The 21,373-nt window shown below is 65.5% G+C and overlaps 1 protein-coding gene across 1 annotated transcript; it reads right to left on the bottom strand.

Moving 5' to 3' along the window:
* Nucleotides 1-1,358: 1,358 nt before the first annotated feature.
* On the bottom strand, nt 1,359-19,813 carry SH3D21 (SH3 domain containing 21). Its single transcript, XM_044998212.1, has 19 exons — nt 19,810-19,813; nt 18,516-18,676; nt 18,175-18,268; nt 17,946-18,022; nt 17,130-17,190; nt 14,723-14,838; nt 13,658-13,748; nt 13,232-13,326; nt 12,784-12,859; nt 12,197-12,297; nt 11,271-11,369; nt 10,534-10,570; nt 7,959-8,027; nt 7,048-7,165; nt 6,528-6,592; nt 5,392-5,507; nt 4,050-4,222; nt 3,413-3,476; nt 1,359-2,904 (listed from the first exon to the last, which is right to left on the bottom strand). The coding sequence occupies exons 1-19, from the start codon at nt 19,811-19,813 to the stop codon at nt 2,809-2,811; spliced, it is 1,713 nt and encodes a 570-aa protein (XP_044854147.1). The 3' UTR covers nt 1,359-2,808.
* Between the last annotated feature and the right edge of the window lie 1,560 nt (nt 19,814-21,373).

Raw genomic sequence — 21,373 nt, 5'->3', positions numbered from 1 at the left:
CAGGGCCTTGTGTAAACACGCCCCAGGGCGCATGGGGCTGCGCTTGCTGGCCCCCCCTTAGCCCCATAGCCAGCGTGAAGGACGCCCCTGTGCCTCTCACTTCCAGGAGCTGGCACTGAGCCCACGGCAGCCCAGAGCCACCTGCCTACGATGGTGCAGCACCACATGGCACCAAGGGGCCGATCACTCAGCCTGCTGGCTCCCAGGCAGCAAAGGGCCGAACAGCCCGAGCTGTACTGAGCCCGGTCCAGCCCAGGGCTGCCTCTGCCAGGCTGCAGCTGCACTAAACAGTCCTGGGGCAGCCCCCCCGCCTTTGTGTGTGGGAGAAGAACGAGACCTTCCCCCGCCTGAGGCCACAGCCCCACTGTCCCAGCCCAATGTACAAAAATAGCTCATTCCCACCAGGGCCCAGCCCCCTGCCGCCAGCTGTAACAGGACCCAGATGTTTTCCAGATGTGCCCTCCTAGCCCCAGCGTGAGCAGGCTGCCAAGAATGCAGAGAGGCTTGTGTCGACCTGCACCGAGCTGATAAACAAGGGCAGGGGGCTGGGTGCCAGGTGGGCCCCCTCCGGGACTGAGGCCTCTGGGGGGCAGGGGCACCAGGCTGACAGCGCGGAGGAGACGGGCTCTGCCTAGCCAGGATCCAGTAAGCAGCTTCCTGGGGAGGCTGCAGGGGGAAGGAGGGTGGTAGAAGGGATGCCTGGAGCCTTTGTAGGGGGAGGGGACAGGAGCCCAGAGCCAGCCAGCTGCCCTCCCATGCCAGCCTGGGGCAGCTGTGCATGGCACCCCTTGGCTCGGCCGTGCCCCTTTGCCCTGCCCTGCTGCCCAGACAGGGACTGGGGGGAACCACCCGCTTGCACAGGGACAGATTCTGATCTCCCTGCCGGCGCTGGGAGTGGGCATGCGCCAGTCACCTCCACTTGTGCAGCGAGGGGCTTGCATCTGTCCCTGGACCTCAACAGGCGGATTCCTTGATCCGAGCTGATCCAAAGGAGCAGACGTAACTGCCCAGCCAGGAGGGGCTGGAGGGAGCCGGGAAAGCGCTAGGACACAGACTGCTATTTAACCAGGCAAAGAAAACCCAAACTGGCCTCGCCTCGGTATTTCTCACCTCCCTCCCACCCCGGACTGAGAAATACACCGCGTGGAGCTAACCTGGCCTGCTGATCGGCAGCGAGTTCCTGGCTTTCAGGCTGACCCCTCTCCCCAGCACTTTGCCTATGGCTGGACTGTTCCAACTCATCAGGTCAGGGACCGGCTCACCCCTCAAGTTTGTACAGGGCCTTGCACGTCGCAGATGCTGTTGACACTACAGCAGCCAGGCAGCAGCTAAGATTTGTATAAAAATAGTTTATTAAAATTTTACACATATTTATAAAATAGTTTTTAAAACCTCAGGCTCTCGGCAGTGGGACAGCAGCTCCTGGGGGCGAGGGACATTCAGAGCTGTTCCAGCCCCACCCCCACGTCAGACAAGCATAGCCGGAGTGGAAGCGGTGGGCACTGCAGGGAGCTGCTCCCAGAGCCAGGGAGAAACGCCCAGTTCTCAGGATGAAAGGGCAGTGGAAGCGCCAGAGAGGTCGGACAGGGCTCCTGACGGGGACGGGGTTGGCAGACACCAATGCTTGGTCATGTTTGAACACATGCTCGCTAACACAACTTGATTCTAGTGCAGACAGACCACCAGCATCGGCTCTGACTTGTGGGGGACCCTAGGGCTCTGGGGGTCCAGCCTGCACGAGTGATCACAGCTTAACTAGGATGAGGATTCCTGCACCCACATCTGGCCCAGGGACAGCGTAGCCAACACATCCGAGCGCCCTAGTGCGGACAGGGCAGGATGTAGCTGAGAGGAAGCAGGTCACTCCACGGGGCCAGCTGACCAGGACAATGCCGATGGTTGTCTGCACTAGGGCAGAGCTGTTCCAAACCCTGTTATCCTGGTCTAGTCAGAGCCTGGGGCCAGGTGATGCACGGCAGATAGGGCTGGGGGCAGTCAGCACAGGGATTTTTCTTGGCGGGGGGGGGGGGTCAACATCAGAAGCCCCCAGGAGGTTTTAGGGCTCGGGTCACAGGTGGGCTTTGAGAGTTGTGCTGGGCTAAAAGATGGCCAGATTCCCCCCCACCCTCAACACACCAAGGGAGTGGCTGGGAACAGCACAGGGATGAGCACGGCCCAAGGCTGGGACAGGTCAGGGGGGAAGAGGAGAGCCAGGAGCTCAGCACCACTCTCCAGAGAGGGACAGATGCTGCTGGGACATGGGGCGGCCTCTCCCGGGGCAGGGGACGGAGGGGCCTCTTTTGGCGTATATGCAGGAAATTCAGAGCTGAGCAGGTGACGGGGCCCAGGGGGTGATGACTGCCCAGCGCTGGCTAAATCCAGGCAGCAGCCAGCACCCCCAGCGAGGCCAGGCCTGCGCGCTGCTGGCATTAGCGCTCTGGTCCTGCTAGGGCATCGCTAGCTCTCCTGGCAGCCCCCAGCCCCGACTCTTTCCCAGCAGGCAGGTGCCCCGTGCTGCCCATCACAAAGCTGGCAGCCCCCAGAGGGTCAGCCCAGCGGGTCTGCGCTCCACCGGTGCTCAGGGGGCTGCGTGGCCCAGAGCGCCTCACTGTGCTTCCCCCGAGGGTCCAGGGAGCAGACGCAGCAGGAGATGAGCTGGAGGGGCTCTGGGCCTTCTCCCCACTCCCTGGGGCAGGGATCTGGCCTCGGGGTGAACAGACACCAAGGGGAATCAATGGCCAGCGATTCTCTTGCAAGTTTAACGGCTCCCGGCAGAGTTTGCAGAGCGAGGCCTCTGCACAGTGGACGTCACAGCGTGGCCAGTAGTTCTGCCGATTCACTGCCTGGCACAGCCACTCCTGCTCCTTCGAGGGCAGGCATCTGCTTCATGCTCTCGATTTCCACCTGCAAAGGAGAGACGAGGGGGAGCGAAGGGAACCAGGGCAAACCCCAGCCCCGCGCCCTGCGCTGCCCAGGCAGAGCGCCTGCCTGTCGCTCAGAACGGGCATCCCTGAGCACTCTGTGGAGAGCAGCAAGACACCCAGCTTACCGATGGGAAAAGCGCAGGAGGAGACAGGGTCAGTGCCCATCCATGTGGCATCCGGGCACCACACAACAAAGACTCAGTTACCCCCAATCCACAGGCTCAGCTGTTAATCCTTCTAGATCCAACTCTAAGTGCCAGCTCCCGCTCTGACCCACACCCCGCCCCATGGGTGGAGGCCAGGGGGATTTCACTGACAGACATGCTGCTATCACAGAACTCCCTGCAGCAGCAGCATGCGAGCTGGGGTTTGGAGGGGTAGCACCCCAATGACAAGCCTTGGGTTTGAGAGATCCCAGTGAGGGAGAGGCTGGGGCAACCTCCACCCCTGAATTTTCCATGCAGCGCCACATCCCCAGTGGCTCTCACCTGCAGCACCATGCGCTTGGCCTGCTCCTCCTTCATTTCCATCTTGAGCTCCTCCATGTCCTTCCTGCAAAGGGCAGTGCACAGAGCTGGCTGGAGCTGGCTCTCTGGGGGCCCAGGGCCAGAACCTCAGCCAGCTCCAAGAAGTCACTGCTGCTCATGCAGGGCCTCCCATGAAGTTCAGCACCAAACCTCCATCTCCCCAAGGCCAGGGGATGGCCCCCAGGGGCCACCTGAAACAGGGCAGGCACTCAGACCTCATTCCCCTCCAGCCACGGTGCCCTGGGCCGATTCACTGCTCTACCGGGTCCACTGACACGACCGGCCCGTGCTGCTCCAAGACGCTGGCCACAGGGCTCTCAGCCAGGGCTGGCACCAGGCCTGCCCTGCCCAGGGTTCACCAGCCCTGGATGGGACACTGCCCACCAGGGTAGACGTGCACAGGGGCTGGCAGACCAGGCCAGGAGAGAGGCAGCTCCAAGCACGGCTAGGAAACAGAGTCTCATGCTGCCCCTGGGGATGGGGAACGCTGCATGCAGCAAGCAACTCGGGGTGCTCTGGCTGGCCGTCTCAGCCTCTGGGCTCAGCCCCTGCCAGGACTCCAACAGCCCCCACCTCCCCCACACCCAGCCCCACTCACTGGTGCTGCACCCTCATCAGGTCCATCAGGATCCGCAGGGACCGGAGCTCAGCCACCAGTTCCTCCAGGGACAGCTTCTCCTGCGCCTTGGGGGGGTCCCCCAGGCTCTCCGGGGGCTGCAGCTCCTTGGCCTGGATGCTGCTCTTGGCTGGGACCAGAGGTGCCTTCACATGCTGCAGGAGCAGGGAAAGCCAGTCACTCTTTGCAACTGGGGAGTCCCACAGCTGAGCACCCCCACCCATCAGTTCCAGAGCTACGGGCACCAGGCGGGCATGCCCCTAGGAAGAGCACCTCAGGGAATGCAGCAGGTCTCCAGCACCCACCTCCCCACTGGTGCTACCTGGCCCCATCGGCTGACCGGCCAAGGACAGAATGGGTCCTGCCAGCCAGGCTGCCCCTTGGGTGCTCCTTGCCGGGCAAAGCCAGACATGTGCAAAGCCTCACCAGGTGCACGGCGCTGGCCCTGGCGCTGCCCATGCTGCAGCTTCTCCCCAGCTCTCAGACCACCCAGCCCAAGTACCAGTTCCCCAGACGGGAGGAGAGGGGCCGGCATGGGGTCAGAAAGGTGGTGCAGGTGCAGCTCCCCGACCTGAGTGCAGAACCAGGGAAGTGGCCACTGCCTTGGCTACCCCACACGCTCACTCCCATCCCTGCCGTGACCCTGGCAGCGAGGTGGCACCCTGCTCTTCTGCTTCTCATCCTCACCCCTCCCCGCCCCCGGTTCCTCCTACAGGAGCTCCAGAGAGCTCTGGTGCTGCTGACCCATCCTACAGGGCCCCTGGGGCAGAGCCTGGAACCCGCCCCTCCGGGAGCCCAGCCCCAGGGCACAGCAGGGCCAAGTGAGTAGCCTGCACAGTGGCTGATACCAGGAGACAGTGACCCCTGCTGCCCACTGTGCCTCTCTGCTGGCGTGTGGCGCTCCTAGGTGGGTTTATGCCGCTCTGCCTGTGCATGGGATTGGGTCTACACCCTGCAGTCTACACCCACTCGCTTCACCAGACCCTGCTCCCATGGGCCAAGCCTGGCACTGGCCCATTATTTCAGGTCCAAACTATCCAGCACCTTTAAAACCAGTTGGTGCCAAGGCCAGGGTCCCTGCCCCGGTGCCGAGCACATGCCAGCCCCTGCCGGCTCAGAAGGAGCCCTGGGTGGAGGTGGGACATTCCTTCCCAGCACAGGGACTCTGCAGCTCAGGGAGTGGCAGAGTGATTAGAGCCACTCACCCTCTGGACAAGGCAATTGCAGCAGAGAAGCTGTGGGCAGCAAATGCAGCACAAGGAGTTTGCCCAATCCCAATCCTTTCCCACCCAGCCCCAGTGAGGGGCGCTGCCCAGGCACTCACCGGAGAGCTAGCGGCCGGCTGGCTGGGCGGCTTCCTGCCTGGCATTTTGGGACGGGTCGTGGTGGGGTGGCTCAGTTTGGCATTGGAGATCAGGACAGCATCGAAGCCATTTGCATCTGCAGAATCAAGAGACACCAGCAGCCCTCTCCCCATCAGCAAATGCAGCTGGAGCCAGACTCCAGGGCAGGCCCTGAGCTCCAGGACTCCACCAGTTCCAAGCTGTGCTGTCAGGCTGAAGAGCTCTGCATCCGGACTGACCACGCCCTGCCCGTGCACCCTTGGGCCAGGGCGACCCACAGGGCTATAGCCAGACAAGGCAGCCAGGTGCAGGGTCAGCTCCAGGGTTTTTGCTGCCCCAAGCAGCAAAAAGAAAAAACCCCAACCCCACAGCAAGCCACGATCGCGATCTGCAGCTCTACTGCCGCCGCTTCAGTCTTGGGCGGCAATTCGGCGGCTTGTCCTTCGCTCCGAGAGGGAGTGAGGGACCCGCCGCCCCTCACCGTTGGCCGCCCCAAGCAGCTGCTTGCTGGGCTGGTGCTTGGAGCCGGCCCCGGCCAGGTGGCCCAAAGACTGGCCAGCGGGGCATCCACAGAGCTGAACACCTGCCCGAGGCACCGAGCTCTTTGGAACGCCCGAGCCTTGGGCTGGGCACAGGACGGGGCTGTAAGGGGACTGAGCTGCTCCCTGCCCTCCCAAGGCAGATCCCCCTTTCTGCTCCTGAGGGGAGGGAGAGATTTGGGCAGCTGCAGCAGGGGACCGGCCAGCAGGACTCCTGGGTTCCACACTGAGTGGATTAGCTGGGCGAGCCGGCACCAGGAGGCCTGTTACATTGTGTGGGATCCTCACATGCAAACAGCACCAATTTCCTCACTTTCCTAGCCCATTAGCAGCCCAGGCCAGAGCGGCACGGGGGTGCTCAGAACCCAGGGCAGGGCGAAGTCTGGAGGTGCCAGCCCTGCCCCAATGCCCTCAGTCCTGCCCGGGGCAGAGACTCCACCGGTGCAGGCCTGGCTCCAGTCACAGCTACCGATGGGCAGCTCCCGCTCGGCCCAGGGCTCTGCTGGTGGACACCGGAGGGAGTGATGCTACTTGCCCGCCCAGTGAAGGGAGGGGTTGGAACGTGCCAACAGGCTTACCCGGGTCCTTGGGCTTGCTCCTCTCCGCACTGGCTGGGGCACAGTTCGGCGGGGTGCAGGGGGACCTGCCAACGGCAGAGACATTCCTGCACATTAGGGGGCTGCAGCCCAGAGAGCCCCTGCCCCCTTGTGCCTCTTTCCCCCGTCCCCTTCGACCCACGTGCTGTGTCCATCCCACTCCTGTCACCTCTCTGCCCACCTGGGGGGCCAGGCCGGAGGGAGGAGCCTAACTCAGTTGCTCCGCCCCTTGCAGAGGTTTAACAGCCACCTGCGAAGCCGGCGATGGCATTAGCGGTGCCAGAGGCAGGGGCTGAGCCCAGGTGGGCAGGGAGGGAGGCATCCGCCCCCAATACCAAGATTAACCCCGAGAGGTTTGCGAGAAGAGGCCCCCACCCCACAAGGGGGGGCTAACACATCCCCACCCCCCACCAGCCTGCAACAATGGGCAGCTCATGCCTAGACCTCCCCCACCAGCTAGCGCCTGCCCTGTGCCCAAGGGAAGGGTGCAGGGGTCCCTCACCTGCCGGCAAGGCTGGAGGCCAGTTTGGTCTTGGCAGGGACAGGAGGGGCTGGAGCTGCTTTCTTGGTGGCAGAGAAGTTCATCTTGGGCAGGTCCATCTTCTTCTGCACCTTGGGCTCTGGGGGCAGAGGGAGGGGTGAGCAGCAGGAGACGGGCTGTTCCCCAGGACTTACCCTCCCAGCCCACGACTGGCCAGGGGCTGCGGCCTGGGTCCCAGGACAGTCCCCAGCCAGCCGACAAGGGCCCGCAGCCCAGGCCCCATCATGGCCAGGTCCCCCTCAGAGGCACATTCTTGGCCGAGGGCCAGGGGAGTTTGCCCCAGGGGGCCATGGAAGTGCTGGTGTTATACTGGTGTTTGAACGTTCGCCCTGGCCTGGGCCAGCGACTACCAAGTGTTTCAGCCTCTGGGCCCGGCTAGCAGATCGGCAGCACACTAAGGTGACACCTCTGCACGCACCAGGGAGCCGCACACGGCAGGAAGCCCTGCCTGCTGCGCTCTCGCCTCTTCCCCAGCTGCCTCGGGCCGGGCTGGCCCCGGTGGGCACGGACCGAAGCAGGAGGGGGCAGGCGGGCTACAGCCTAACGCAGGAAGCGGATGGTGACGGGCCCTCCCCTTCAGCTCCCCTCCTCACCAGGGATCCTGAGCGGCCTCCCTGGGCTGAGGGGAGGGAAAGCTACGGCCTGTCGCCCACGGGGAAGGGGGCAGACCCAGCTGAGGTATCAAGACTAGCCCCTCACACTCCACCTCTACCAGCCGGCTCCGTTTTAGCCAGCTGGGTGCCCACGGCACGTGCCCTCGGGCGCACTCACTGGCACATGCCACCCGCCCTGCTACCAGGACGGAGACTTGGCACTTCCCCCAGTGCCCATGGCCAGCCCGGCCCAGCGGGCAGCCCCCTGCCCTCATTTACCTTTGGGCTCGTGGGGGGGCCGCAGCTCCGCTTTGCTGGCGCTGGAGACTCTCTTCTCTGGCCTGAAGACTGGCAGAGAGGAGCAAGAGGAAGAGTGACTCGGGTTGGGGGGAACATGCTCCCCCCAGCACCGGCCCTGCTCTCTCAGCCCCAATAGCCCCCAGCCCCGTCTGCCCCAGGCCCTTCTTTGGGGGTGGGGGGAAGAGGAGGCCGGGCTTGGAACCACCTGGCCTGAGTGGCCGCCAGAGCCCTGTGAGGGCAGCCAGCCCTGCTCCCTCCCACGCTGGGACCGGCTCCATCCACCCAGGCGTCTCGCCGCCCCTCAGGAGCCATCACCTGCCGCTGGGCCTGGGCTGGGGCGACACCGGGCCACCTCCACCCATTCACCCGGGTTGGGTGCACCTCAGCAGACACCCCAGGGAGGTCGATGTAGTTTTGCTTACACCAGAGACTCCCCTGGCTGCCCAGGCCCGGCGAGTGCTCGCTCAGGGTTGTCGGAAGCTCCCAGGAGGCGAGTGAGTCAGCGGCATGGGGCCGACGCCCACGCAGCCCAGCCTGGCGCATCCGGGGAGCTACAGCAGCACCCAGCACCTGTGTGTCAATGCGCATGGGGGGGGGAGGGGAGAACAGTCAGAGGGGCCCCAGCTGCCCCAGGGGACAGAGCTCAGAGCGGGGATTTTGGTTGGCTTCGTGCTGGCTTGGACTCTGCCTGCACTGCCAGCCTCACTGCCCCCGCGCCAAGGGGCACCAGGAGGGGGAGCTGGGCACTGTCCCTGGGGGTGCTCACAGCAGCTGGGATCTCAGAGCCCAGGGTGCCCCCAAAATACACCCAGAGTCTGGCCCCCATGGTGGGATGAGCTCAGAGCCAGCCCATCCCCCAGCCAGCTCTGAGCACTTCCCCACAGCAGCTACAAACCCCGCTCCCACATGCAGCCCACTTCCCCAGCCAGAGGTGGGGTCTGCAGCCTGCACTTCCTCAGCCGGCTGCTGCACCAGCTCACTCCCCGCGCCGGCCCGCATAGAGATGGGCCCCCCCACTGCAGGGCACGCAGCCCTCCGGCCGACAGCCTCTGCTGCCCCAGCCACCTCCTTCCCGCCCCGGCGCTGCAGCCATGCAGAGGGCCCAGCTGGGAAGCCAGCCCCAGCCCCCCACCAGAGCCCTGGGGCAGCTGGGCCCTGGGGACAGGTTACACCACATAACACCAGGGCAGCTCCGCCCCACCGCAGCCCTGCTAGCTCTCACCGGAGCAGCGCTGACCTCAGCTCGGAGCAGCGCTGCCTCTGCTAACCAAGCCCTGACCCCTGAGGGTTCACACAAACCAAAGCCACCCACTGATTTTGTCCCTTTGCCAAGCCCCGAGGCTGGGGCACCCCTCCCCACAGCACCCTCGCCTGGGCCCCACCCCCCTCCCCACAGCACCCACACCCCCTGCCCCACCCCACAGCACCCACACCCCCTGCCTGGGTCCCACACCCCTCCCCACAGCACCCCCGCCCGGGCCACCAGCAGGAGCTTGTGCCACAAGGGCAGGGGTGGGCGCGAACCCCTCCAAGCAGACCCAAGGGGAGAGCCCTGGTGATGGAAGCTGTGCCCGTCCTGGGGCCAGAACCATCCCAGTGGGTTCAGTCTGCCACTTCCTAATGGCCCCCTGCACCCCCCAGCAATTACCAGCTGCCAGGGGACACTGAGTGGGGCTGAGAGATGAGCTGGGGGGGGCTGAAAAACAACAACACTTCAGGAGCCTACAAAGCCCGTGGCCCAGCAAGGGCCTCCATGACGCAGACGGCCAGAGGCACTGAATCCAGCCCCGACCCCCCCCCAGCCCCGGGGTGCAGCTGCTGTGTCCCCACCCCAGGACGTTGGGATCCTCCCGGGTGCTAGAGCAGGAGGGCACAGGCTTGGCACAGTGAGCGGTCACTCATGGGGGGTGGGGGGGGGACTGCTCCCCTCCATACCACTCTGCACCACGCGCATGCCATGGACAGCACAGAAAGCAGAGGGGACGTGTGTACCTGCCACCCCAGCCACAGATGGGGCCTTCACAAGCTCTTTGCAGGATGGGGGGATCCTGGGCCCAGGCTCCAGCCTCCAGCCGTTGGCTGCACTCACCGTCCGTCAGCAGGGACCTACCCGCAGCGCCCCAGAGCTCTGCTCCGAGCCAGCCTTCCCCAGGATGCTGCTCAGCCCCTGTACCCTGGGCACGTGACGCAGAGGAAACTAGCACCTCGCGGGAAAGGAAGTCACAGATGCAGAGCACCCAGGGCTCTGCAGCTCAGGAGCCTCTGCCATCACCTGCTGGCTGCCTGGCAGCGCTACCCAGAAGCCAGCCAGCCTAGCAGGGGGAGCCTTGGTGACCCTGCAGCACGGGCCATGCACAGACTGCTCTGAGCTGCACTTGGACCCACGTCCAGGCCAGCCTCTGGGGCTGGCAGGACCCCCAAGTAGCCATGCTGACTGGCTGTCCCCCTTGGCAGCGCCAGCCCACGGCCTCCACTGGATCTGCTTCACTAGGGAGGGGCTCGCAGCCAGGCCTCCCACCAGCTCCGACCCTCCCGCCGTGGGCTCCTTACTTACTCGACTCCTGGCTCCGCGCGGGTACCACCGCCTTGATCTGCAACAGAGCAGAGGACGATGAGCAGGAGGGGGCACATCCTGCAGTGGCTCCTGGCCGCTCTCTGCCTGGTGTTTAGAGCCGGGCGAGGCCAGCACTGCACAGGGCAGGAAGAGGGGCCATCGGCGACCCCGCAGCTGGCAGGGATTCTCTCTCCCCACACTCCAGCTCACCCCCAGCCAGACGCGTCCTGGGCTCTTCAGCAGCTCCAGGGACAGGTGCTGGCCGGGGCAAGCCGCCAGCCCGGCGGTGGTGAGCCCCGCGGCTGAGCAGGAGCAGGGTACCAGGCTCGGAGGGCAGAGCTGAGCTAGGGATTTATTACTACAATTGCGAGCTTGCCATGCGGATTTCCTCGCCCAGCCCCAGAGCCTGCGGGCCCAGCCGGCCCCGGCCCAGGGAAGGAGAGGGACATCTGGCCCCTGACGCGTCTCTCACCAGCTGAGCGAAGGGACGGGCATGGGCCACCCCTGGTTGTTCCCTCGGGGTCACCGCACCATCTGCTGGGGGAACACAGAGCCTGGAGCGCTGCCGTTCCCTCCCCCCCTGCAATGGGGCCAGGAGCCATTTGCCCAAGTGACTGGCTGCTCCCCGTGTCAGAGCCGCTGCCCCGAGGCCTGCACCCCCCCGCCCCCCAGGGCTGCTGGCTGGGCCCCCCCCGGCCAGCCAGCCCGAGGCAGGGGCGCCCGACCCCGGCACTCACCTTTGGCACCAGGGGCTGCAGCAGCATCACAAAGTTATCGGGGAAGAGGCCTCTCTTGCCATCACATTCCCCTTCCCACCAGCCCTCATCCTCCGTCTCCTGCAAGGCAAGCAGTGAGTGCCCAGCTCAGGCCGGGGTGCTACCCCCACGGCCCAGCACCCCAGCCACGGGCTCAGACATCGCGGAGCACCAGGCCAAAGCCCAAGGGGGTGGCTCCCACTCCAGCCGGCTCCCTCAGGGCACCCAGAACAGCCCACCTGGAGCCAGATCCCTTTAGCAGGAGGGGCTCAGAGTGCCCCGAACGCCCTGGCTCCAGCAGGTCCCTGGCACCAGGGACACGGCTGGGAGGGACAGTGAAAGAAAGGCACTGTGGGGGCATTGTGATGCCCACAGCTCCCACCATGAAGGGAGGGGATCGCAGCCCTGTGCCCCACACCTCCCTGGCCCACAGGGATGGTGCATTGCTGGGGGCTCCTTCAGGGCACGACGGCTGGCACTGGAACCTTCCCCCAGAAGCTGCAGCCAGCGGTGCTGACGGACCAGCAGCAAGAGCAGATCCCAGCTGGGCTCCCGGAGCTGGGAATCCAGCCGGGGACTCTGGAGTCCCTCTGCGACAGGACGAGGTGTGGAGGGAACAGAGCGCAGTGGAGATGTGGGGCTGAGACCCAGAGACTCACGCCCTCCAGGACCAGGCTCCACCATTTGGGTTTCCCCGTCGGGTTGGTAGAGCAAAGGGGCCAGGGCTGTCGGCTCTGGGTCCCCTGTATCATGCCCAGAGGCCACAGTGATGGGCCAATGACACTAATGAGCTGGCTGGGGGGGCAGGCTTCCCCACCAGTGAGATGGGCAGATCAGCACCCCCTCCAGGAGGGTTCACAGCTTGCCCTGGCAGCCCCACCACCGTCCCCCGCTCCCCAGGCTCCCACCTTGCGGAGAACCAAAACGACGTCTCCTCTCTGCAGCTGCAGCTCATCCTGGAGCTCCGGCTGGTAGTCGAACATGGCCTTGCAGTACTCGGCCTCGCAGTCTGGGCGGGAGGGGAGGGAGTCAGGAAAGCCCCGCACGGTCGCCAGTGGGGGGCGCTGTGCTGCTCACAGGGAAAGGACCCTCCCCCTCCCCCAGGAACCAGCCCGGGCATTGCACTTGCAGACCCGGGGCAGGAATCAGACCCTGCTCGAGTGGGGCGGGGGGGGGGGGGGGTCCATGATCCTGCCCTGCAGATGCTGCATGAGCCAGGGGGAGCACAGGCCCAGGGGCCTGGGCTCCGATCCCAGATCCCGGCCCCACCACTGCCTAGGTCAGAGGCCCTGGGGCAAGCGGCTTCCCTGGGACGGGGGGACCCGGCCTGCCCCGGGGCAGTGGCTGGGAATCGCTCCTTGAGGACTGTTGGGGGCATGGTTCTCCCTTCCCATCCACCGCAGCCCCAGGGACGGCCCCTCCCCAGCTAGGGCCACACAGCAGAGGCAGCAGCTCCATGGGGCGGGCGGGGGGAGCGCAGGCAGGTCTCACTCACCCGGCTGCAGGGGCTGGCTTGGCCGGGGGCTCTGGGCTGCGGGGATGGGCTTCTCCAGCTTCTTGGGGGGCTCTGGCTGTGGAGGAGACACGGCTCATTAGCGCTCAGGGAGTGGGTGCTCAGAGCACTAAGCTCCCCCCCCCCATTGGCACCCCAGAATGGGGGCTGTCACTCCCACTGACCCCCCTCCTAGAGCCGGAGGAACATGGGCCCAGGTGAGCCTGGGGTAGCCAGCAGTGCCTGGGCAAGCAGCCACCAGCCCAACCGGCCACCCCTGGGTGGGGCTTTACGGCCTGGGACCAGGAGCAGCCAGACAGGTTCCCCTGCTGGGTCAGGCCACCCGCTAGCCTGTCTCCAGGGAGGGGGGGTGGAAGGTGAATCCCAGGACTGTCCCTCCCCCCGTCCCTCTGCCCACAGGGCCAGGGGCTGCCCCCCAACGAACACTCACCCTCTCTGCCTCCTTTATGAGGAAGGTCTCATCAGTCAGCTTCGGCCTCTGCTTCCCAGGCCCATTCTTTGGGAGGGGCCCCGGGGCCACCAGCCCTGCACACACCACAGGGGGAGCGGGTTATCTCAGGGCACCTGGGATGGGACAGCCCCTCGGGGGGGGGGGGCACAGATGCTGCTCTGACCCAGAGCGCCAGCAACCTGCCAGCTCTCAGGGCACAGGGGCCCTGCCCGCCCCCACCCCTCGCTGGTGGGGACGCAGCACTGGGGGAGCTCACGCTTTAAGCCTTGGGGTCTTCCCAGATCAGCCCCTCCACATGCCACAGGCTGCAGCCTGGGGTCTCTCCTGGGGGGAGGATCAGGGCAGCAGAAGAAGGGAGCCAGGCCCAGCCACCCAGCCCCATTGCCGCTCCCCGCTCCCTCCTACCTGGGGGCAGCCGGTCCAGCTCCTGGACGAAGTTGGAGGGGAAGGCACCAACCTGGCCGTTCTTCCTGCCCAGCCACCAGCCATCCTCAATCTGCCGGGGAAGAGAACGGCTCAGAGCTGAGCCCCACCAGCCGCTGACCCAGTGCGCCCAGAGCCTCTCCAGCAGCCGGGCTCGGAGGGTGCCAGTGTACCCACCCCTGCCACCAGGGGGGACCGAGCCCCGGCCAGCGCCCCCCCCCCCATGGCATTTCCCTCAGGCATTGGGAGACAGCCCGGGTGTCCCAGCCAAACCCCAGCCTCCCAAAAGCGCTCCCTGCAACGTCCATTGGACACAGACGGCCTCTCCTCCCCTGGTCCTGACCCACCGCGTTGCTGTGTGCTGTTACGCCACGGCCAGACCCCACCCCAGACATGGCTACTCATTTCAATGACAGGTGACACAGCCCTTGTAGCTCGAACAGGAGATCCAGAGGGGCTAGAATGGGGCCAGGCCGCCCCTCCTGAGGTCTCCCATCGCCTGCCCAGCTCCCCACCTGCCTTTCCCCACCCTGCTTGGCCTTCCCATGCCCCTCCCAACGCAGACAGAGCAGATATCGGGGCACTTGTCTGCCCCTGGCTCCCTGCTGCACGGAGGGGTGGGAGCTGTGCACACCTGTGCACCGGAGGGTGGAGCTGGGAAGCAGATCTTGCCCTGCCCACTTGGCCTCGCTGCTACCCGCATGGCACAGAGGGGAGGGGAGGCTGGAACGGGGCAGGCCTAGGCCAGCCTGTGTGCTGCCAAAGCCCTCTGCTGCTGGGCCGTAGCTAAGTGAAGCCTGGTCCCTGCTCCCGCTGGGCTCTGGCCTCCCCGCCCAGCAGTGCCTGCAGCCAGCACCGCGACCCAGGCACAGGTGCCAGGGGCTGGAAACAGTCCTCCAGCCACCTCCCACTGCTCCTGCCCCCCAGGAAGGAACAATGCACCTGCACCCCAGCGCCCCCCCCACCCCAAGCCATTCCCAGGCACATGGGCCTTGGTCTCTGCTCCCAGGCTCCTGGCTCCAGCAGGAGCCCCCCAGCCCTGCTCACCTCCTGCAGGATCTGCACCAGCTCCCCAGCCTTCAGCTGCAGCTCATCCGCCTTCTCCGGGGTATAGCTGAAGTTCACCTTGCACCAGCGCTGCCCTTGCACCGGCGGCTTCTTCGCTGGCGTGGGAACAGCACGAGACACACGTCACTCAGGGAGGGGAGGCTGGGGGCCGGGCTGCACCGTGCCTGCTGGGGGAAGAGCTCAGAGACTGTACCCACCCCCTGGTCTGATGCACTAGGGGCAAACTGGGGTCCCAGCTTGACGGCTCAGCTTATAAGGGGCCCCCCAGACTTTGCCTGCACTAGGATTCCCCCGCTCCTCTGACTGCCCCACTGCAAACCCTGGTAACCCCAGGAACGGGGCTGACTCCCAGCAGCGTGTCAAACCAGCCCTTCTCCCCCAGAGGCTGCCGCCTGCGCTCCACAATCTGAGCTCTCACTAAACAGTCAGGGCTCCAGCCCTTACAGGGGTGAAGGAAAGCTTGAAAACCTGAAACAAGTGGGAAGTGAGGCAGCGAGAAACGAGAACTCAGAGGTGGAGAACTGTCCTGTGCAACTAGAAGGGAGGTTGACTCTGAAACCTAATGAGGGCATTTCTGGTCTCAGCCCTGATAACCATTTCACTGCTGATCAAAGCGGAGGACAAAGAAGGGTGATAGCGTGGTGAGCGGGAACATCATTTTGCTGCTTTGTGGGGACAGAGCTTGGTTTGTAGGTGGAGCTTAGGAGACTCCCACTACTTCCACCTCCCACCCTAGTTCGAGCTCTGCCCACCCTCTGGCGCGCAAGCCCTGCCCCCGGCAGGAGATGGCTCAGTCCACAATGTGCTGCTTTGCTAGTGTAGGGCAGGTGCTTCCCGGGCCAGTCTCGCTGGAGGGAGGCCAGGCTGTGGGGCTGGGAGAAGGAGAGAGGTGCCAGTGTCTGGCATGGCCAGGCCCAACTCGCTCCCCCTACACACTGCCCCACATCCCAGGCAGATCCCAGGCAGCTCATCACCCACTGCGGCCCGGCCGGCAAACATGGACCCTTCGGGGGTAAGAGGCAGGAAGCCCATTTCCCACCTCCCCCCAGCAGGAAACCTGGCTGCCTCCCTACTGCTGGAAGAGCCCCCACCCCCCCACTCCTTTCCCTCTCACAGCCTGCCCCGAACCCCCATGGGCTCCACGCTGCCCCCCCCCCCCACGCTGGTTCCTGGCCCAAGCAGGGGGTCCTGTCAGGCCCTGGCACACTGCAGTGGCAGGGCAGGAAGAACGGAGCAGCAGCACCCCCCAAGTCAGGAGCCAGCCACACCCCCCAGCATGGTGCTCCCTAGTGACTCCCCCTCCTGCCCCCGGCCGCAGGAGGCAGCTCAGCAAGTGGGTCCTGAGCCCACGGCAGCAGGCGCGGGCCCTTACGGGGAAGGCAGCCGATGTGCCCCACAGCTGAGGCACTAGGAGCTGTTGCTGCCGATCTGCGGCGGGCAGCACCGCAGGGAGCCCAGGCAGGGCAGGGGTCAGTGGCATGGCGCCTTCCCTCCCCAGCCCTAGTGCAGCAGAGATGCTGCCGCCCCACCAGACCCATTGTGATCTGCTGGGTTCCCATTGGGCTGGAGAACAGGCCCATTGTGTATGTCAGCCAATCAGAGGCCAGTGTGTCAATAACAGGCTTGCCGGCAGGCGGTGAAAACGCCACAGCTGGGCCCTGCGCAGGTGAGCGAAAGGTCCCGAGCTGACAGCTGCCACCATGGCACAGAGCCCTGGGGGGATCACATGGGGACCCCACCCCAGAGAGGGAGCAGGGGTCTTGTCCCCCAGGGCTCAGCGCACGCAGTTGGAGGGCGGGAGAGAGAAGAGAGGGGAAGGAGACACGGTCAGGGCACCTGGGAGCGGCAGCTGGGGGACCCGGCTGGCCAAGGCACAGAGACTAGGGATGCCGCTCGTCTCCGGCAGGATGAGGAGCCGGTGAGTCTGGGACAGGCAGGTGATTCTGCACCAGTGAAAAGGGCAGTGCTACGCCCCCACTCTGCCCCCTGGCTGCCTGCTTGGGAGACCCATCAGCATTGCCAACAGGTCAACCAACGTCCCCCCACAGCCAAAGCACCTAGGGACTCTGGAGGCTCCTTGCAGAGATGGCAATAGAACCCAGGAGTCCTGGCACCCAGCCCCCACCTCTCCAGCTACCGGCCCATTTCCAGGTGCGTCTCCACGGCAATCTCAAACCCTGAGTCCTCAGCTGCCCCTTCCCCCCAGTTACTCTGGCACCCACCACTTGCACGCCCACCCCATGGCTCGTGCCCCAGCATCCCCGAGAGTGAGGGAGTCTGGAAACCGTGCTCTTTACTCTGGTGTCCCAGCAGCAGCACCCCAGGCCCTGGGTCTCTCGCACGCCCTGCCCGAGGGGCCCCGCAGCGCACTGCACCAGCCACTCACCAATGCGGGTCGAGCGGGGGCACCTCCGACCTCCGTCAGCCATGAGAGATGCTGGGATTTCCTGGGGCAGACAGAGCACAGGCCAGGTAAGGAGCTGACATGCTGGTCCGGGGGGATGTGAAACCTGCTGCAGCTTGTCGCCCCTTGGAAGTGAAACTTCCGCAGCCACAAGGACGTAGCAACCTTGGAGATCTGCTCCCAGGTAATGGCGGAAGCTCAGGGTTCATGAGGTGCCTGGCTCAGATGGAGGGGGAGGGTAGCACCAGCCCCAACGGCCAGCCTGGGGCACCCTGCAGAGGCACGGGGGGCACTTGGGTGGGTCTATTGCACCCCACACTGGCTAGTGTCTAGGGCAGCCCAGACATCTTAGAGGAAGGACTCCCCAGGAGCTAACCCCTCCCTCTCACTAGTCTGCCCTACAACAACCAGTGGCGCCCAACCCAGGACACAGAACAGTCCCCACAGGACAGATAGACATGTGGGGGCAGAGCAGGAATAGAACCCAGGTGTCCTGACTCCCAGCCCTGTACCTGAGTCAGGGAAGAGAAAAAGAAAAACACAGGATCCCCAGCCACGAACACCCCATAATCTGCAGAAAGCAGCCAGTGCAGGGGGGACCCAGCCCCACCCCAGGCAGGGCCAATGCCAGCATCAGCCCTCGCTCATTTCCAGGTGCGCCCCACCGGGACTGTCCAGAGAGGAAATGCCACAGAAGGCCCCACCTAAGGGAAGGGTGGTGGGGGGGGGGCCTCAATGCTGCACCTGAGGCAACCTCTAGCCCTGGGCTGCAGAAGGAGCTGGCTCCCACTAGCTCACCCGCCTTGCACAGTAGCCCCCACCCGCAGCAGCCATCTGAGCAGCAGCTACTAGGAGAAGGGAAGTAGCTGCCTGCCCTGCTTATATAGGTGACTCGGGAGGGTGTGGCCCAGGGACCCCGCCCCTTTGCCCTGCCCCCAGAAAGGCCCAGGGGAATGCTGGGACACTGGAGGATCTGGGGCCTGTTTTGCATGGCATGATTTGCAGCTGCACACTGCTTCCTCAGCACCCCTGAACTTCAGGCCGTAGGTGGCTCTGGAGTCCTGCAGGGGTGTATTGATGTGCACGCCTTCCAGATGGCTGCAGGGCGTGGGCGAGCGCACCTGTGGGGGTTGATGCACACAGTCCCCCGCCCAGGTCAGGTTTGCTTTGGGAAGCTGCCAAGCCACCTCCAAAGCCCGGCCCGCCAGGCTGCGTGGGTAGGTCAGGCAAGCAGTGGATTCAGCCGTGAGATGGGCCCCGTGCTGTGGGCAGGAGCAGTGGAAGATGGTCCCGTCCCCCGGGCAGGGCAGGGGAAGTGCTCCCGCCTCTGCATGGCAGCGTGTCCCTCCGTAACCCCACCCCACTCACCTGCACAAACTGCCGGGGGAAGAGCCCTGTCTTGCCAGCCAGCTCCCCCTGCAGCCACCCCTCCTCCGGGCCCGACTCCACCTTCTGCACGATGTCCCCAGCTTTCAGCTGCAGCTCATCCTCCCGCTGCCCAGCAAAATCCACCAGCACCAGGACCTCCCCTAGCACCGCGACAGAGTGAGGCTGAGAGGGGGGTTCAGCTCGGCAGAGCCACCACCCCGCACCCCTGGGGGCAGGAGCGGAGCTCGCTGAACAAGGCTGGGCGAGTGCAGGAGCCTGAGCCCATGAGCTGCCCGCAGTTTGCCCAGCCTGGTGCCAGGGCGCGGGGCCGGGAGCCATCTCTCTGTGCTGCCCATGGGGGCGCGAGCGTCAGGCTGGATGGTGCCTCCCCCCCTCGGTTAGACTGTGAGCCCGTTGGGGCCGGGACTGGCTGTGTCTGGGCAGCACCTGCCAGAGGGGCCCTGGGCACTTCTACAGCCAACAGTTCTGCTAGCGGGGCTGGCACCCAGGTGCTCAGTGGGGCAGGGCCTCCAGCCGGAGAGCAACACCAAGGGGCTGGCGCTGCAGGTGGGGACACCTCGCGCAGGCCCCGGGGGGAGGGGGGTGGCGTGGGCCCCGGGCCCCAGAGGGGAGGGGTCAGCACAGTCCCCGGGCCCCAGAGGGGAGGAGGAGACGTGGTCCCCGGGTCCCAGAGGGGAGAAGGAGACGTGGTCCCTGGGCCCCAGAGGGGAGAAGGAGACGTGGTCCCTGGGCCCCAGGATGGTGGTGGGGAACGTGGTCCCCGGGCCCCAGAGGGGAGGAGGAGACGGGGTCCCTGGGCCCCAGGGCAGGTGGGGGGGGAATGCGGTCCCTGGGTGAGGGCATGGTTCCTGGGGGGGTTGCACTCCCCAGGCTGGGAGGCTACTGAGCATTTGGGGGCAGGCGCCTGGCTTCTCCCCTCTCAGCGTGTGGATGGGGAGTGAGCTGTACAGAGCCAGCCCTGCAGGGGGGCCCTACAGACGCCAAAGCCTTTAAGCTGAGGGAGCTGGCTAGCCCCAGTGACACAGGGGCGTGGGGTCAGAGGCCCCTCCGCCGAAGGGGCTGCTCAGCCGAGGCCCAGCCCCGAGCCCGTGTAGTTCAGTGTCGCTCCGTGGGGTCACGGGCAGCATGGCTCGCTCCCGCCTGTCCTGACCAAGGGTGAAGGTGACATCCATGGATTGCCGAGTGTCTGTGGGGTGAGATGGGCAGCGCCCAATGTCCCCAGGCACGTCTCCTGCCCCCCGTGAACCCTGCCCCGGCGCTCTGGGCTACGTACCCATGGTGGTTCCCGCAGCCTCCTGCTAGAGAGCGTGCTGGCAGGCTCCAGCGCGGCGCAGGGAGAAGCGACTCGTGGAGCTGGGAGGGGAATGCCAGTTATGACAAGCCTGGCGTGGGGGCCGGGCTCCGGGAGGCAAACAGGCGAGGCCGGTTCTGATAAGTGCAGGTGACGGGGCTTTTTACAGCCTGGAGGAGCCGGGAGTGGAGCTGGGAGAAAGGCAGCAGCACGGCAGAACTGGCTCTGCCAGAGCTGCGGGCCAGGCAGCTCTCACTCTCCGGGGTCCCAGCCCAGGCTGCAGCCGTGACCGGCGGGAGCCTCCGGCATGCAGGACGGGCTACGGGGGCTGTGCCTCTGGCCCCGGGAAGGAAGCCCAGACACAGCAAGAAGGCGAGGGACAGGGGCTCCCAGCCGGGCCAGGTGTGTGGGTATCAGGGGGGGAGCAGCAGGAAGTGTCCAATGTTGCCCTGTGCCTCCCAGGCCTAGACACAGAGCAGAGCCACCATGCACCCCTGAGCTCAGCCCCAGCGAGGAGGGGAAGGGGACTTGCCCAGGGTGGCACAGAGCAGGGAACAGAACCCACGAGCCCCTGGCTCTGACCCCACGGCCCCGCAGCTCCTCTCCACTGTGCTGGTTGCTGCCCCAGCGCCTCTGCATCTGCTGGGTGCAAACAGACGCCCCAGCAGGGTCTGACAGGCTGCAGGCCCCAGCACCCAAAGCAGCCTCTGGGTGAGCGTTAGAGCAGCCCAAAGATGTGGCTGGGAGGAGCCCGTTAGATCTGGCTACGGCTGGGGCAGACGGGCGGCCCAGCTGCTGTGTGGGGATCCCAGCATGCTGTGTGGGGATCCCAGCATGCTGTGCTCCAGGCAGGCAGCCGCCCGCTGTCAGGGCGCAGTGTTCTGCTGTGTGTGGGTTAACAGCAACCATCACCAGGCCACTGGAGCTGTGGCGGGCTGCCCCCCAGGGCTGTTAGAGAAGGGCAGCCCCCGTGGCTGGCTCGGGAGCCCCTTCTTGCTTCTCCCACTGGGGTCCAGCCATGGCATGGGTGTCAGCCTGGCCCTGTAATTCCCCCCGTGGCTCCGGTGGCAGCGTCCAAGGGGCACTTTGTCCAACAGCACAGGGTGCATTTTGTGAAAAGGCCCCGGGCAGGGCTAGGTGGGAGGGGCCAGACCCATCGGATGGGCGCTGTGGCTGGCTGGAGCCAGGGAAGGGCGGAGGAGGTGCGCTGACAGGGCAGGACTTAGGGGCTCTGTCTTGGGAACAACTTGAGGACTTCAGCTGACACCAGGCGAGCTAGTGATTAGTCTTTCTCCTCCCTGCTGTGCTGGGCAGGGAGCCCTGCCGAACACCTGTGCACCGAGAGCTCACTCGGGTTAGTCCCGAGGCTGCGGTCAGAGAGTTTGATCCAATACATTGGGACTACAGGGGCATCCCGAAGGACTCTGCTGCACCCGTCTCCGCCTGGGGAGGGAACGGCCCCGCCAGACGGGTTGGTTGCGCGCTGGTGGAAGGCGCTTGGCTTGTGGGGAGGAGCGCGCTGGAAGAACCTCCCCAGCTGCAGGGC

The sequence above is a fragment of the Mauremys mutica genome, chromosome 23 (genome assembly GCF_020497125.1).
Source record: "Mauremys mutica isolate MM-2020 ecotype Southern chromosome 23, ASM2049712v1, whole genome shotgun sequence".
NCBI classification, from domain to species: Eukaryota; Metazoa; Chordata; order Testudines; family Geoemydidae; genus Mauremys; species Mauremys mutica.
The sequence above is the reverse complement of the archived record's forward strand: the minus strand, read 5'-3'. Positions and strand labels throughout refer to the sequence as shown.

Bases quoted from the DNA above. Each gene is read 5' to 3' on its own strand.
- SH3D21 (XM_044998212.1), bottom strand. The intron at 13,327-13,657 runs GTAGGAGGGAGC...TGGTGTGTGCAG, and splicing joins GCTGGACCGGCTGCCCCCAG to GGCTGGTGGCCCCGGGGCCC. The intron at 4,223-5,391 runs GTGAGTGCCTGG...CTGCTCCTGCAG, and splicing joins AGCCGGCCGCTAGCTCTCCG to CATGTGAAGGCACCTCTGGT.